Source organism: Ascaphus truei, chromosome 15, assembly GCF_040206685.1.
Source record: "Ascaphus truei isolate aAscTru1 chromosome 15, aAscTru1.hap1, whole genome shotgun sequence".
Classification (NCBI taxonomy): Eukaryota; Metazoa; Chordata; class Amphibia; order Anura; family Ascaphidae; genus Ascaphus; species Ascaphus truei.
In genome coordinates, this window is record NC_134497.1 from 15,237,371 (window position 1) to 15,254,682 (window position 17,312).

Below are 17,312 nucleotides of genomic sequence, written 5' to 3' on the forward strand. Positions count from 1 at the left end.
CCAGAGTTACGAAATCAGAATTCAACAGAGCTGTGTTTGGGGTCAAATACAATCATTTTCATATTTCTACGCCAGTGACCTCTATGGGGGAAAACCTATGACATGGTAACGTACTGTATAGGGATTTCTGTTTTGTTTTATCCTGTTATTTTAAGAAACTGTTCTTTATTTATTGTAACTGTATGTTCTTGTAATCCTTTTTTCTGTAATCTTAAGCACTGTATTTTCATATATATTAAACAGTTCTTTAATAAGTGATGCTTTGGGTTTCTGATTGGAACTGTTGCACGCTTTGTTGAGAGTATTTACATTTTCGGACACATTTTGCTACAACAGATTTGTGTGTGTTAAGTGCATAGTTTTTTCTGTAATAAACAGGGACCTGAGGCCCTATCAGATAAATATTAATGAAAATTCACTCACAAAGGTAAATATAAAACATATTTGTGATATATATCACCGCCACTCTGGTCAGTCAGCATCCAGGATCCGCAGTCCAACTCTCACTTGAAGCCGCAGGAAGATGGTAACTGGTGCAGGACTCCAGAGGCTCCTTTCGGCAAACAAATCCAGTCTTTTGGAGTTCAAACAGTGTCTCCTATAGCAGCTGGCCGCAATGTTGATCCGCGCTCTATGCGGCCCGTCATGCGCATGCGTGGTGACGCAATACCGCTCCCTGACGCGTTTCGTCACGTAACTGCGACTTTCTCAAAGGGTTGCTGATTGGTTAAGCGCTGGCTAGGATTTTATGTCCAGAGTTGCTAGGCAACCCGTTCCTGCCTTGTAATAGGTTGAAAATCAGGATGGAATAACCTATCAGAGCAAGTCTCGGAACAGGCATGTTGTATACTATAGCTAACAATGAATTCTGGGACATAAACATAAAGGAACTAGGAATGGATCTAAAACAACTATAATACACATAAATCGAATAGCATGACAAGGATACATTAATCAAGTTATAATAACTCGCTAATGATAAAGAAAGAAGCAATAAAAACATTAAAAATGTGCAATATAAACCATCATAATAAATTGATCCCAGTATAGAGCAAATGTGCATGCCACAAACAGCCAAAATAAGGTAATGTTACTGAATGAAATGTCTTAAGGACATTGTTAATGTGCATAAACATTGCTCTATATACTGTGATGAACTGGATAAAAAATGGGAAAAAGTGGGGGTAAGAAATCATGTAAATGAATAAAAAATATTCAAATTAGGACAAATTGTGAAATGATCAGGGGAAAGGAATAATAAGAGATTAAGTCGCAAAAAATAAGGACCCTAAATAGGGAACTATGCTATCTCAATGCTAAATACATGTGTAAACAAAATAGACCTGTACACGTGTATTTAGCATTGAGATGTCTTTTTCCCATAGGTATCCCTTGGCTGTGGTTCATCCTATTTGAGAGCTGCCGGAGATCCCCCCACACCAGTATTCATTGTTCTACTATTGAAGGACTTCCATTTAAAGGACGGGCTTATCACTTCTTTCCACTTTTTCTGCATTTTTAAATTGTTCACTATTGAGCACATAATCACAGTATATTTATACAATTTTTATAAGAATAATTTTTTAATTTTCTTATTTTCACCCACATTGTTTAACACATCATTCATTGGCGCTACTTTATATTTTCTTTTCTATATAAATATATATATATATTTTATTCTGCAGTATCGCAATATATATATATATATATATATATATATATATATATATATATATATATATATATATATATATATATATAACGGAAATAGCTGTCTGTGTTAGTCCAGTTGCGATACTGCAGAATAAATGAGTACTTCAGTATTAGGTGATACCTTTTTTATTTGGAGTAACAATTTATGTCATAGGACAAGCTTAATGCGGATATGGGGTTTCTCACACACTATCACAATTGTTTGTAATTATCCTGCCTGCCTCTCTGCCAATGTTCTTATCCACAACTCCCCCCCCCCCCCCACAGCATCTCCTTCCCCCTCCATGCTGTTACTTTTTACCATTTATTACTCTTCCTGTCTTCAGACATCCCTTTTTCACCCCATCTTATCTACATCTGTTTTCTCTCGAACTCTCGAAAGCTTGTCCTATGACATAAATTCTTAGTCCAAATAAAAAAGATATCAGCTAAAACTGAAATACTCATTTATTCTCCCTGAAGAGAGACGGTGACTAGCCTTGCATCACTGCATCTCCTCTGCACACACACACACACACAAAGTAAGTGCTATGTGTAAAGTGGGTGCACTGCTGCAGCGACCATAGCAGGACACTAAGTGCTACGTGTCTGTGCTGGAGCACCCCAGCCCTGATGGGCCAGGTGAGTTAAAACAGGTTGTCCTCCCTTAGTCAGAAGGCCCAGGAACGACGTGAATGAGGGAAGTAAATCCGTAGAATCCAAAGTCCGATGCTGGGAACTGTTCGACGTACCAGTGTGTCGCTGTGTAAGGGCATAACCTTGCCCACAGTGAGCTTCACATGGACGGTACTCTACTCAGAAACCCCTCCCACCACCCTCGGAATTTCTCCTGCCGGGGTGCATGGATCCAAGAAATCTTGGGCACATCCCACCTCTCGACCAGGCCAGAGGACAAAATGTGTGCCACTCTCCACCCTACTCCTGCCATAGGTAGGATAGACATTACACTTGATCTTAGCCAAAAGGCAGAGAACCTAGTGACTCATTTTAACACCAGTGATAACAACAAGACTGGATTATCTATATACAGCGGTTGCAGTGCCCTTTGCTTCAATACAATTTTTTGTTTGGGTGACTACTTGCAGTGTGCTGTCTCTCATTACTGGATGCCTATCTGGTAAATATATATATATATATATATATATATATATATATATATATATATATATAAGCAATACGATACCGTTTGGAAACGAAATCAGCAGGCAGCACTCCAGAATTGAACAAACAAGTGTATTGAAAAAATAAACACAAAACCAACGTTTCGGTCCACGAATGGGACCTTTGTCAAGGTGGTGCAGCACCGTTAGCATATAGCCAATAAAGAATATCACTTGTGAGCACATTCACATGTCTTAGACAGGTCAGCAACCCTGCATTTCACCATTATCGGATGCAGATGGTTGAGAGGAGCGCACGATCCGACAGGAGCAAGGAGAGGACCCAGAAGCAAAAAAATATAAACTTTATTGTGTCATAAGACCTAAAATCCAACGCGTTTCGAACGCTAGTGCGTTCTTTATCAAGGATAACATACACAGTAATACAATCCAAATAAATACCCCTCTTACCTACGTCCCGTTCGCGCCAAAAGAACCACGTACTGACGTCATGACGCTCGTGCGCACGAACACGCGCATGCGCGGACCGCCAAGACGGCAGAGGCAGTCAAAGGGCGGAAGTGGTGGCTAGAGGGTAAGGAGCCAAGGACTAACTAAGGGCAAAAGAAAAGCTAACGGTAACCTAAGAGGGACAAAAATAAGAGCAAAAATATAATCTTATGAGCTATAAATCTTAATAAGCCCTTAAAAATGAGAAAAAAGGGGAAGAAAGATGGATGGGGAGGGAAAGAAGGAAAGGAATGAAAGAAGGGATAGGGGAAGAAGGGAAAGGGGAAGAAAAAAGAAATCAATAACAAAATATGCAAATAAACAAACACTGAGCGAAAAAACAAAATGTTAAAACAATATAAAGTATTGACAACTTGATAAAATGGTGATAATACAGCAGAATCACAATGTATCATAATCATAATAAAAATTTGATATTACAGGAGACACAGACAAAAAGGATAAGAACGAGGAGCAAAAGCTAACCATAAAAATGTTGGATCAAAGGAAGTGACTCAAATGCCATTCAATATTCAAACCAATAGGGAATGGTATTTGAGTCACTTCCTTTGATCCAACATTTTGTGCATCCGGTGTGTACATATGTATACGGTATGTATTGTATTGTATGTCTTTATTTATATAGTTAATCATGAAAGGCAAGGATAATGCTGCACACCATAATATAATACAAAAGATACTTGCAATTGACCGGTGCTCCTGGAACAGGGGAGTTCCTGGCAGTGACAAACTCCAAAGCAGATAAACAAAGAAGGTTCCAGGGCACTACGGATTTTCAAAAGGATTTAATAGAAGAGGCAAACGTTTCAACCACCACACGTGGTCTTTCTCAAGTGAAGATGAGTGAACTTGAGAAAGACCATGTGTGGTGGTTGAAACGTTGTGCCTCTTCTATTAAATCCTTTTGAAAATCCGTAGTGCCCTGGAACCTTCTTTGTTTATTTATTTATATAGCGCCATTAATGTACATAGCGCTTCACAGCAGTAATACATGTGGTAATCAAATAAATAACAGATAATATAAATAACAGATCATGGGAATAAGTGCTTTAGACATAAACGTAACATTAAGGAAGAGGAGTCCCTGCCCCGAGGAGCTTACAGTCTAATTGGTAGGTAGGGAGAACGTACAGAGACAGTAGGAGGGAGTTCTGGTAAGTGCGTCTGCAGGGGGCCAAGCTTTATGTATCATGTGTTCAGAATATCCGCAGTGCTATTCATATGCTTCTTTAAGCAAGTGTGTCTTAAGGTGGGTCTTAAAGGTGGATAGAGAGGGTGCTAGTCGGGTACTGAGGGGAAGGGCATTCCAGAGGTGTGGGGCAGTCAGTGAAAAAGGTTTAAGGCGGAAGAGGGCTTTAGATACAAAGGGGGTAGAAAGAAGACATCCTTGACAGGAAACGCAAGAGTCGGGATGGTGCATAGCGAGAAATTAGGGCTGAGATGTAAGGAGGGGCAGAAGAGTGTAAGGCCTCGGTCCCGCTGCGCTCGTTGGCGCGGGCGGCGGGTCGCGAGTTCCCCACCAGCAGGGGAATCCTCGCGAGCCGGTCCCGGTCCCCCCTGGCTGCACAGAGCACTACACGCTGTAGCGCATCAGCCGCTGGAGACACCAGAGAATGGTGTTTCCTAGCGTTGACGCGTGACGTGTGTGGCTGTGAGCCAATGGGGAGGGGAGGCTTCGGGAGGAGGAGAGGCTTCGGGGAGCGGGGAGGAGTGTGGAGTGAAAGCAGGTGAGTGCCTTTATCTGTGTGTGTGTCTGAGTGCGTGCCTGTCTGTGTGTGTATGTGTCTGAGTGCGTGAGTGCCTGTCTGTGTGTGTGTGTGTGTGCCCGAGTGCCTGCCTCTGTCTGTGTGTGTGTGTATGAGTGCGTGAGTGCCTGCCTGTGTGTGCGCGCGTGTGTGTGTATGAGTGCGTGAGTGCCTGCCTGTGTGTGTGTGTGCGCGTGTATGAATGAGTGCCTGCGTGTGTGTGTGTTTAAACTTACCTTCCAGCTCCAGCCCGAGTCCGTGGAGGGAGGGGGGGGAGAGTAGCGGGTCCCTCCGCTCAAGCCACGCCCCCCCTCCCTGTCAAACCGCCCACCTCCCGATCAAGCCTCCCACCTCCCGCTCCCTACAGACCGCAGATCGCGGTCTGTGTATCTCAGCGCACCGCCTGTCAGCAGCGCAGGTGCGCTGACTCTGGGAGCGGGGCCTTAGCCTAAAGCTTTAAAAGTGAGGAGAAGAATGGAGTGTGAGATGCGGGATTTGATCGGAAGCCAGGAGAGGGATTTCATGAGGGGAGATGCTGAGACAGATCTAGGAAAGAGTAGAGTGATTCTGGCAGCAGCATTTAGGATAGATTGTAGGGGAGACAGGTGAGAGGCAGGAAGGTCGGACAGCAGGAGGTTACAGTAATCAAGATGGGAGAGAATGAGGGTCTGAGTCAGAGTTTTAGCAGTCGAGCAACAGAGGAAAGGACGTATCTTAGTTATATTGCGGAGGAAAAAGCGACAAGTTCTAGAAATGTTTTGAATGTGAGGGGCGAATGTGAGAGAGGAGTCGAGTGTGACCCTCGGGGTTGCCACCTCTCCGGGTTTCACCCGGAGACTTCGGGTTTGGCATCCCCTTCTCCGGGCTACGGGTTTGTCCCTGAAATCTCCGGGTGGGCGGGTTGTTGCAGACAGGGCAGCATAGTAAGTGACTTCTCATTGCTACATCATACAGTAGATCACTCACAGATCCTTTGCATTTATCACGGGACTATCTGCAGAACTCATTTCCTCCCTTCACTGCCTACTACATCTGGGTCACAGTCCTATGCTCTACTGTGCATGCTCACACGCAGGGAATCATGGGAGTTGTAGTTTTTATTAGACAAGATCGATTGACACATATAAGCAACACAGTAACATTCATAGAAACCCTGCTAGAGAACACACACCATCCCCATGTATCTTTCCCCCCCCTCTCTCCCCCCCCTCTCTCTCCTCCCCCCCTCTCTCTTCTCCCCCTCTCTCTCTTCTCCCCCCCTCTCTCTCTTTACAGTAAAGCTGCTTCAGTTCCTCCCTTTTGATAGCAATGAGGTAACCTTGTCTTTGTTAAATTAACTCAAGTAAAGTAAACTGAGATAAACCATTGTAATAAATTAATATTAATCAGCGATGACTCTGTTTGCAACAATTGTCATCAGCGTGTTATAAATAATAGAAATGATGTAAGGCAGGGGGGCGCAAACTTTTTTCCCTGCGCCCCCCTGCCGGCTGTCCCCTCACTCCCGCGCCCCTCCCAACCCCAACTTACCCGCGCTCCGGCGTAATGACGTCACGTTGCCATAGCAACGTGACGTCACATGACCTCACAGCGTCATTTTGATGCTGCGTTGCCATGGTGACGCAGGGAGGAAGCCGCCAGAGCCACGGTAAGTTAGGTTTACAGAGGCCCTGCAGCTCCCCCGGCACTTAATTTAAGTGCCTTCGGGAAGCGCGCGGGGCCTCTGTAAACCCCGCGCCCCCCGTCGGCAGTCTCGCGCCCCCCCTGGGGGTCGCGCCTCACAGTTTGCGCACCGCTGATGTAAGGTATAATTCCATATACCATTAACGCAGCAATAGTGCTTGCAACAGCAGTCTCTCGCCATCTCCCCCTGCAACTACTGTCAATATGGCTACGCTGCGTCACATGGCGCTGCGTTGCCATGCCAACGTCACGTGACGTAACAGCATTACGTGATGCTCGTTGCCATGACAATGAGACGCCACATGATGTCACGACGTAATGCGGTGCCACGTTGTCATAGCAACTTGACGCCGCGCAACGTTACATAGCATCCCGTTGTCATGGCAACACTGTCATTTAAAAAAAAATCTCCAGGTTGACCGTCAGTCGAAGGTGGCGTGCTTGGGCATGTGTATCTGATGTGTGTACATATGTATATGGTATGTGTATCTGATGTGTGTACATATGTATACGGTATGTGTATCTGATGTGTGTACATATGTATACGGTATGTGTATCTGATGTGTGTACATATGTATACGGTATGTGTATCTGATGTGTGTACATATGTATACGGTATGTGTATCTGATGTGTGTACATATGTATACGGTATGTGTATCTGATGTGTGTACATATGTATACAGTAGGTGTATCTGATGTGTGTACATATGTATACGGTATGTGTATCTGATGTGTGTACATATGTATACGGTATGTGTATCTGATGTGTGTACATATGTACACGGTATGTGTATCTGGTGTGTTTGTTTATTGTATGGAGTGTGGGGCTGCCTGGCTCCTGGGCCAGTTGGCTGGGCATACATTAGCCAACCCCTGCACCCCTCATACCCAACCAGTGCAACCTATCCCCCACCCCGTGCTTAAACCTGCCATCCCTATCCGGTTCCCTGTTCCCGCCCCCTCTCCTCCAGGCCCCGCCTTTTCTGGTCCCAGATAACGTCCCGGACATTAATGCAAGGTTCAGGCGGAAACAGTATTATTGGACGTCACGTCCGGCTTGGCATGTCACGTGATTGGCTGTCGGGGGCGGGGTGTGTCCGAGAAAGACAAAGCATTGCTTAGCAACCGCTGCGGATATGCATTATTTATGAGGTGATGTCATTACGCAGGGCAACGTCTCTGTGCGAGCGCGTGACGTCACTGACCACGGGTGAGGCCGGTTATTAGAAGCAAAGACAGGGGGGAAAGGTGAGTAACGGCCGGGGCGCGCGCGGTACCGAGAGGAGAGAAGATCTACCGAGGAGAGAGCGGTACCGAGGGGTAGGAGAGAGCGGTACCGAGGGGTAGGAGAGAGCGGTACCGAGGGGTAGGAGAGAGGGGTAGGAGTGGTACTGAGAGGAGCGAGGGGTGGAGAGGAGCGAGCGGTACCGAGGGGTGGGAGCGGTACTGAGAGGGAGAGGTTCCGAGGGGTGGGAGTGATACTGATAGGAAGGAGGGGTGTAGAGGAGAGCGGTACCGATTAGACCGAGGAGAGAGGGGTGGGAGCGGTACCGAGGGGTGGAGAGGAGAGAGCGGTACCGAGGGGTGGTCCGGGCGGAGAGTAGGGGGAGGAAGGTCGGATTGAGGCCCGGGGGAGAGTGATGCGCAGGATGGGGAGAGTTGGACTCCGTTTAATTTCCGATTCTGTACCCTAAATCCATCCGGACTCTCTTTTACCCCCACTCTCTTTTACCCCCACTCTCTTTTACCCCCACTCTCTTTTACCCCCACTCTCTTTTACCCCCACTCTCTTTTACCCCCACTCTCTTTTACCCCCACTCCCTTCCCCTATCTGTCCCTAGTCTCCTGCTATTACTGGGCCGCTCCCCTTTCCTTTTCCCAGTCACCCCCTTTCCTTTTTTGTTGTCCTGTTTAATTGATTTATTTTGTGTTGCAGAAAATGGCAGTCAATGTGTATTCCACGTCGGTGACCAGCGATAACCTGAGCCGGCATGACATGCTCGCTTGGATCAATGAGTCTCTGCAGCTCAACTTGACCAAGATAGAACACCTGTGCTCAGGTGAATGGGGGTAGAGGTTCTGGGTCCTTGGGGTGTCAACCTCCATGGACCAAAATCAATGCGGTTTTGGGGGGGTTCGGGATGACAGAATGAAGTCTATTAGATGGCTGATGCTGTTAGTCAGACTACAATTTAAGACGTTCAGAAAATAAGTGTTGCGTATACGTGGTGCCTGTAACAATCTCACAACCGACACGATCATGCAGTTACTTGCCTTATTTCTATTGCTACTAATGGCCCTGAAGTATCCATCTGCTTCTTCATTCTCTTCTGTGCTCTCTCTTTGCTGTATGACTCTTATTAAGCCCAGAACCAAGGTGTACCAGCTACAAAAAGGACAGATTCACATAAAAAAAAACATGCGGAGCCCCCATTTCAATGTTGTCAATCGTGGAGGAAAGGAATAATTGTGGTATTGAACCAGTTTAAGACCACAAACACTCATACAGTCAGTGGCCATGATTTTGAGTATTTACTCCAGTGCAAATCGCAGTGTTAAAGCTGCAATCCCCTCAAATGTCATAACAAACTGACTTATGCTAATTTCAGAAATGGCATGCTTATTTTTACTGTACTTGGTGTAGCAAATGCTTGTCTGTATCACTTGGAACATCTGACTAATACTGCATGTGCAAGTGGATATCCGGGTGTTGAGTTTCTAATTTCCCTTCATCTCTCTGTAGGTAGCGCTTACTGTCAGTTCCTGGATATGCTGTTCCCTGGCTCGGTGTCGCTGAAGAAAGTGAAATTCCAAGCAAAGCTTGAACACGAATATATCCAAAACTATAAAGTCCTACAAGCCGCGTTCAAAAAAATGGGTGCTGACAAAGTAAGTTTAAAGCATTTCCCTGCATGTTTAGTGACATTTCAGCTGCCGTGCATATTTAGAGCAATTCCAGCAAACATGGAATTTGTTTCCCCTTTAAATAATTGGAACCAGCTCTGAACCATGCTACTTTCAGCTCGAGACCTTCCGGTTACGGAGGTTAATACAGTGTTAGATGTCCAATATGGCTGCTGCTTTGCTCAATGGGAAGCGGTAACTGACACTGAGACTTCTGAATGGCCTGGGCAATTTAAACAGTCATTGTTTTCCCAAATTGAACCTTCGCAACTAAAGCTGTAATTCTCTGAGTCCCTGGAGCAGAAAATGACACGCCAGTGGTGACAACTATGTAAAAAAAATAAATATATATATCCATGGCAAAATATTAAAATCCCAGGTGGAATTGCTGCTTTAATACTAAATGTGTGTCTCTGTCTTTGTGTCTCTGTCTGTGTGTATCTCTGTCTTTGTGTGTGTGTCTCTGTCTTTGTGTGTGTTTGTGTGTGTCTCTGTCTTTGTGTGTGTGTGTGTGTGTGTCTCTGTCTTTGTGTGTGTGTGTCTCTGTCTTTGTGTGTGTGTGTGTGTGTGTGTGTGTGTGTGTCTCTGTCTTTGTGTGTGTGTGTGTGTGTGTGTGTCTCTGTCTTTGTGTGTGTGTGTGTCTCTGTCTTTGTGTGTGTGTGTGTGTGTGTGTCTCTGTCTTTGTGTGTGTGTGTGTGTGTGTGTGTCTCTGTCTTTGTGTGTGTGTGTGTGTGTGTGTGTGTCTCTGTCTTTGTGTGTGTGTGTGTGTGTCTCTGTCTTTGTGTGTGTGTGTGTGTGTCTCTGTCTTTGTGTGTGTGTGTGTGTGTCTCTGTCTTTGTGTGTGTGTGTGTCTCTGTCTTTGTGTGTGTGTGTCTCTGTCTTTGTGTGTGTGTGTGTGTGTGTGTGTGTCTCTGTCTGTGTGTGTGTGTGTGTGTGTGTGTCTTGTACTCCTTATTTGTTGCATAACGTGACCATGGGGTGAATGAAGCGGGTTTGGGACCTGCTGAGATGTAACAATACTTGTGTATTCTATCAGGCCGGTGTGAGTGGAGTTATACATGAGCTCTCTCCTTACATGTGCTGTAATTGTCTGTAAACTAATTTGACTGTTTCTACTTCTATCTAGATAATTCCAGTTGATAAGTTGGTGAAAGGAAAGTTCCAGGACAATTTTGAATTTGTGCAGTGGTTTAAAAAGTTTTTTGACGCAAACTACGATGGGAAAGATTATGATCCTGTTGCAGCTCGACAAGGACATGAGACAGCCCCCATGCCAATGTTCACCGCTCCTGTCCTGAACAAGCCCAAGAAGCCTCTTGCCACCCCGAATTCAGGTGCAGAGAAATGAAATGTGTTGCTTCTTTAGCTTTGTGATGGTCCCTTTGTGTGACTATTTTCATATAACTTGCCTTTTTATTAGCAGGGCTTAGCTGTCTTGTACTGAAATGTAAGTAGAAATCCTAGTCAATTCTTTGGGCCTCAAGGTGCGATCCTTTAAATGTGGCACCCTGAAATTAAATCGGCTATGTAAGATTGCCGAGTAATTTGGCTTAGGGCTTGGTGGCATGAATGTTTCTTTTGCACCATCTGCCTCAGTTTTGGTATCTTCAGCATTGAGCCTTAGGCTGCGTCCATAGGACAAGCAGCGCTGAGGTGTGCGGACGCTCCGCGCTGAGCCCCTGCATCCTCAATGAGGATGCCTTGAGAGGGGGCTCACGCGAGCGTCCGCAGGCGTGCGGAGGCTTTGGAGTTTTCAGCCGAGCGCCAAGCTGTTTTTCAGCGCGCTGTCGGCTGAAAACATCCAATCAGCCTTAAGCAGCGTCTCGGCGCCGTGACATTGACATATCGCCCGCGACGTCACTGCCCCGCCTCCAACCACCTCTCCCCGGCTCCCTTCGCGCACGCTGGCTCGCCTGCAAGTCCGTGGAATCGCGCTGACTTAAGCAGGCGAGCCTCAGCGTTAGCGCGCATCCGTTCTCCTCACCCCTCTATGGCCCGGGCCTTAGGCTGAGGCCCCAGTACCTCCGCTGCACGCGCGCCCGAGAGACTGGCGGCGCGTGCAGCCGATTCCCCGGTCTGCAGGGAGCTGCAGACCAAAAGACCGGGGGGCGGGGGGGGGGGGGCGGCCATGAAGTCATCCGGCAGGTTCGCCCTCATTGGCTGAACCGCCAGGGGTGTGGCTTAGCGCTCCGTAGCGAGTCCTGCTCTCAATTCTATTGAGCAAGAGCAACTCTCGCCACAGCGCTGCGGCCCCCCCTCGCAGCGGGCCCGGGACCCTTGAGGGGAGGGCTCTCGTCCCTGCTGCGTCCGCCACAGCGGGCGCTGCAGTAACCAGCGGGGTCCAGCCCTTAGGAGAACCAGTAATACTCTGCTCCCTTGTCTCCTCCCCATGGAACATCCCTCTTTTTTTAGGGAGTTGAACAGGATTATTGATGCACAAAGAAACAGAAGGGGACTGTTCCTCATACACTCTCCCAATAATTTCCTCACAGCTGTTGGTGTGTTAGAAGTAGAACGGCTGTCTCCTCCCCTAGCATTGGAATGAATAGGGACGTGCTGTAAAATCTCCAGTTGAAGCATTGCGTTCAGTCAGATTTGTATTTTTGCTTTCTGTTGACTCCTGTTCCTGCAGGGATACAAGGGGGGTCGGGTGTCTGTAGCGTGGTTTGGTCTATCTGTACATCAGTATCTGGTATTTGACACACAAAGGCAAGCTTGTGCTGGGAACCAGTGCTTTGATACAAGAGCTGTTTGGCCTCTCGGTCTTTGTGCAAGTTTTGTCTGTAACACAGGGAAATGCTGTGCCTCTTCCAGGTGATAGTATTGGTGGAGGAACTGAAGTAAAGACTCAAAGGACCGACCCATCTCGTGGTTTTAAGAAAATGGCAACAATTGGTACATGACAATGGCAGGGAGGTGGGACTCTGCACCGTGCTTGAAGATGGGTCACAATTGGCTTTGGGTGTTTTTAATGGTTTCCTTTAATCACTGCCCTGTGGTGAGCCATCCTAGAGGTTATGGTGTAATCCGACTCGCAGGCCCAACTATCTCAATGTAATGACACTATATTTTCTTTTACCTTGTGTCAGCTCCGCTGAGGACTCTGGCTGCACAGAGGACCGTGGTACCTTCCAAGCCTGCTCCCGGGATCGGCAGAAAACCTGCGGCTGTAGGAAACGGAGATGATGAATCTGCAGAACTAACCCAACAGGTAAAATCTCCACGGACTAGGAAATAAGTCTCTGAATCGCTAGGACCGCAGCAGGTGAGGGGGGGGGGGGGATAAAGTAGGAACCATAAAGTTACATCTTTTTAAGTATAAATGTATTGTGTAATTAGCTGCTCCATTAATGATAACCTTATCAGATAAGAATGTATTGTGAGGTGATGCTGCTGTTCAATCCTTTGAGACTGTTTACAACATTCACTGCTATATATTTGTATGAGGGGAGTCAACCGTATGTAGCAACTTAAAACAGAAATGTAAATGTATGTATATGGCAGCCATCTGTTTTTTGTTTTGAGCATTTACACAGAACCGTTTCGGATTCCATAGTATGCACTGGCTTCTGCTCTGTGACCGCACAAACGCGTTCTTGTTGCTGCTGCCCTTTAGGGATGGGGGGAGCGGCGGTTGCAGGGGCCCCGTGCGCGTCCCCCCGCGGCATTAAAATTAAATGCTGGGGGATCGCGTGAGGCTTCTGCCACTCTACTTACCGTGAGTCAGCTGGTGTGACGCAGCGCAGGGTCATGTGATGTCACATGCCGTCATGGCAACACTGCATAGTCATGTGACGCCGACCAAAGAGGTAAGGGGGCGTGAGCAGGCAGGGGGCACAGGTTAAGTTTGCGCACCCCAGCTTTAGGGAATGGATAGGTTTGTGCTGAAGCAGTAGGTGCTTATTGTTAATCGTGCGTCGCAATCTTCCAGTGTCAAAACTACATTAAAAAGAAAAAAAGCAGCAGATCAGGAAATCCCAATGATTTTGATAGATTTGGCTAACCTAGTCCTACGTTCCTTTATTTCAAAAAGGTGTAGTGTGTTTTAATGTGCTTTAGTAACTTTAAATGTAAGAAATTGCATTCAATAAATTGTCCCAGTTAAGCGGAAAATCTGAAATATACACTTTATTATTGATTTGCTTTTTAACAGATAAACGTGTTGAAAACTACCGTTGAAGACCTAGAGAAAGAAAGAGACTTTTATTTTGGCAAGCTGCGGAATATTGAGCTGATCTGCCAGGAGAATGAAGGGGAGAGTGACCCCGTCCTGCAGAAGATTGTGGAGATTCTGTATGCCACAGATGTAAGGACCTCCTGTTTTTTTTTCACTAGCCCTTCTAATGTGGCGCTGGATCTGGAGGTAGAAAATATTTATTCTTTAAAAGAGCACAAGGTGCCATATTTCCTAAGCAGTGTTGAGCCCAAAATCATGTTCTAACCAATTGACTTGCCGGTCTTGGGGCACTAAGTAAATATGGAACATACACTGGGATTCACTATGTTCGGGTAAATGGGGATCGGTCACGGTCTGGTGTTAACTGGGAATAGAGCCATGATACCCTGTACCAGAGCTTAATGAATCCCCATATCATGCTCTTCTGCTCACGGATGTCTAAGCAGAGGGGTGTGCACACTAATGCACCCTCCCAACCGATGATGCAGTCTGTGATTTAAAAGCGGCAACAACAAAAAAATTCTCTATTATACATTCTGTGGGAATGAACCCTAGCGCTCCAAGCTAGGAAACCGCCCTCTCTCCCTGAGCTCTGTAATGTTGAAATTCCCTTACAAGGATTCTTGTCCTTGTCTGAGAGAAACAATATGGCCGCCGGGGTCTGCCTCCCTTTGGCAGCTAATAAAATGCTGTGACATTGGGATGACATTGCAGCGTCTGAATGGGTAACCCATTGGCCATCTTTGTTTTTTTTGGGTTTTTTTCCTTGCAAGAACTGGCAAATGTAATTAAATATCTTGACTATCGGGGTGTCCTCTGAGCCTTCAGTGCAAGGACACCCATGTTCAAGAAGGTAACACAATTTATTGGGGTGGTGTGCTTTTTAAAGACCTCTTATGTTACTATGTGACTAATATTTAATGGCCAATTTGTTTACCTGGAGGGAGATTTATACCTGGTAGCTTCAGTTGTAAGTATTTCTGGGAAGTGTGCAAAGCTGCAGATACAGCTGTATAGCTGCAGGCCCCCCCACCCCCCCGGCTCCTGTTCTGTGTGGATAAATGTTTTAACAAAAAAAAGTAGGGGTATTGCCGGTGTAAGTGATCATTTTATGATGGATATAGTACATTTGTATACAGTAGAAGGGCACTTTGTTAATGAATTTCATTACAAAGGGGGTTGCCACCTCCAGCCTCAAGGGCCACCAACAGGTCAGGTTAAGGCTATCCCTGCTTCAGCAAAGGTGACTCAGTGGTTGACTCAATCAAGGACATCCTTAACCTGACCTGTTGGTGGCCCTTGAGGGTGGAGTTGGCCGCCCCCTGCACTAGACTATTGAATATAACTATATCACAGACGTGTGAATGGCCCCGTCACTGCGGCAGCCATCGTGTTCATTTAGTAAGTGAGCACCTGGTCAGAATAGCCACATGTTTGCTGGAGGTTTACGTGTAAAGCCTTCATTCTCATTTAGTTGCTCTGCGTGGCGAGCGCTTGTAGTTCAGATGTAATTTGTTCTTTTTTTTTTTTTTTTGTAGGAGGGATTTGTGATACCTGACGAAGGGGCCCCACAGGAAGACCAAGAAGAATATTAATAACATGTTCCTGAGATGCAGTCATTTGAATTTTTGCCCAAATCATGTGCTTAACTGTAAAATATTCCCTATTATTATTATTCTTAGGGGGCTGTTTCTCTGCAGACGGTGCACAGCGTCTCCTGTGAAAGTGCCCTTTGCCAAAGTTTCACTCCTTTTTTACATTGGTTTGAAGTTGGATGTTTCTCATTTTGTAGCAGAGCAGTATTAACATCTACTTTCAATGTTCATTCCAGAAGACTTTGACTGGATGAAGGTTCAAGTGATGGTCTAGAACAGGAGTGGCCAACTCGGTCCTCCGGGGCCATCACCAGGGCCTGTTTTAAGGCTCACTGCTTCAGCACAGGTGACTGAGCCACCTGTGCTGAAGCAGGGATTTCTTTAAACCTGCCTTGTTGGTGGCCCTTGAGCACTGGCGTTGGCCACTGTTGATCTACAAGGAAAAAGGTTTAAATGTAATATTGCAAAATGCAGAAAAACTTAAAGGGAACAAAGTTCAAGTTGTGGTTTAAAATTTATCTGAATGCTCAATGTAAAAATCATATCTGCCGTGTGTGACTAAGATAAACAAATGCATTGCGGAGTTTAAATACACTTTATGGTCCTAGATATATTGGTATAACCCAGTAGGAGTTGTGTACGTCTAGTTAGCCAGTGCACACTCCTAAAGTGAGCAACCGTTTCTTCAGATCGCTAATGCTTGCAAGTACTGAACTAACGTAATCTGCTTGACCTGTAAGCCACTGAGGGTTAGCTTAGGTTGCCTTTTCCCTCTATCGGAGGGCCCTGCAATATATTGCTTTATATGCAGATGGACACTGCTGAATGCATTGCAGGTCCCTCTGGCTGGTAGCCAAGGGGTTTAACATAATGAGAAACAATGTGCCCGTAATAAAACGAGAGGACATTTATTGAGGCTTGGTGTCAAACAGTTGGATGTTCAGCATTTCTCTTCACATCCTTTTCTTTTAGTTCTAAGAACTTTAGTCATTTTGCCAACCTGTATATTATTTAAGATACTCTTTGTGTTGTCTATCTACTCTGCTCTATTCTCCAGATCCTTGGGTCGTTCACTACTGAAACAGAATGGCTGGCCTTGAATACCCTTTTTATTAAATGGATTTCGATGGTAGCTTTATAAAGTGTAGAAAGCAAAGCCCTTTTGTGGAAAGTGTTGTGTAATGCATGAGTGTGTGTGAAATCCATATACCATTCATCAGTACATATCCTTCCAATACCAAAAACTCAAGTAACCAGCCATGGTCGAGGTTGCAGTTGTGCTGTTTCGGATTCTCCTGTGGCCTTTTACACTTGTTTTTCCCCTCAAAAGAAATTTAACTTAGGCTTTTTTTGTTTTTTTTTTCACTTCAATTTTTTTTTTTTCTACTTTAAACCATTTCTAAATAAAATTTCTGTATTTCAAGAGTGTATTGGATGTGAGTATTTGATTTTCTGTTGCTTTTGAGACAAAATCCATTTCTAAATGGTAGCCACAACACCATTTTTTTTTCTTTTCATGGGGTCAACTCCAAAGTACAGGCAGTCCTCGTTTATTCAACGGAGTCCGTTCTGGAAATAGCGTTGGATAGTGAAACCGCTGTAAAGCGAGTCCCATGTTAATCAGTGGCGGTGAGCGTTGGATAGCGCGTTCAGGCGTCGAAAACCCACCCATAGGGTTGCGTTGGATATGCCATTCGTTGTAAAGTGAAACGGATAACGAGGACTACCTGTGATTTTAGTAACTGAAACCGCGTAGGATGCACTATATACCGAAGGCATCACTACACACTTCTCTGGCTTACGTTGGCTTGTAAAAGTCTAGTGCAGGGGTCTCCAAACTCAGTCCTCAAGAGCCACACACAG

The 17,312-nt window shown here is 45.7% G+C and overlaps 1 protein-coding gene across 3 annotated transcripts; it reads left to right on the forward strand.

The window, feature by feature from the left end:
• Nucleotides 1-7,866: 7,866 nt before the first annotated feature.
• MAPRE1 (microtubule associated protein RP/EB family member 1) lies at nt 7,867-16,872 on the forward strand. 3 transcript variants are annotated; one of them, XM_075571763.1, is made up of 7 exons: nt 7,867-8,021; nt 8,710-8,833; nt 9,517-9,662; nt 10,804-11,011; nt 12,767-12,888; nt 13,831-13,983; nt 15,393-16,872. In XM_075571763.1, exons 2-7 carry the CDS (start codon nt 8,713-8,715, stop codon nt 15,447-15,449), a joined length of 807 nt encoding a protein of 268 aa, XP_075427878.1. In that variant the 5' UTR covers nt 7,867-8,021; nt 8,710-8,712; the 3' UTR covers nt 15,450-16,872. The 3 variants fall into 3 exon arrangements, with proteins under 3 accessions (XP_075427878.1, XP_075427879.1, XP_075427880.1); XM_075571764.1 differs by lacking the exon at nt 7,867-8,021 and adding an exon at nt 8,039-8,093; XM_075571765.1 differs by lacking the exon at nt 7,867-8,021 and adding an exon at nt 8,342-8,357.
• Nucleotides 16,873-17,312: the final 440 nt, after the last annotated feature.

Excerpts from the sequence above, each read along its gene's own strand:
- MAPRE1 (XM_075571763.1), top strand. The coding sequence starts at position 8,713 with ATGGCAGTCAATGTGTATTCCACGTCGGTGACCAGCGATAACCTGAGC. Across the intron at positions 12,889-13,830 it reads CTGCAGAACTAACCCAACAG|ATAAACGTGTTGAAAACTAC; the intron begins GTAAAATCTCCA and ends GCTTTTTAACAG. Across the intron at positions 13,984-15,392 it reads AGATTCTGTATGCCACAGAT|GAGGGATTTGTGATACCTGA; the intron begins GTAAGGACCTCC and ends TTTTTTTTGTAG.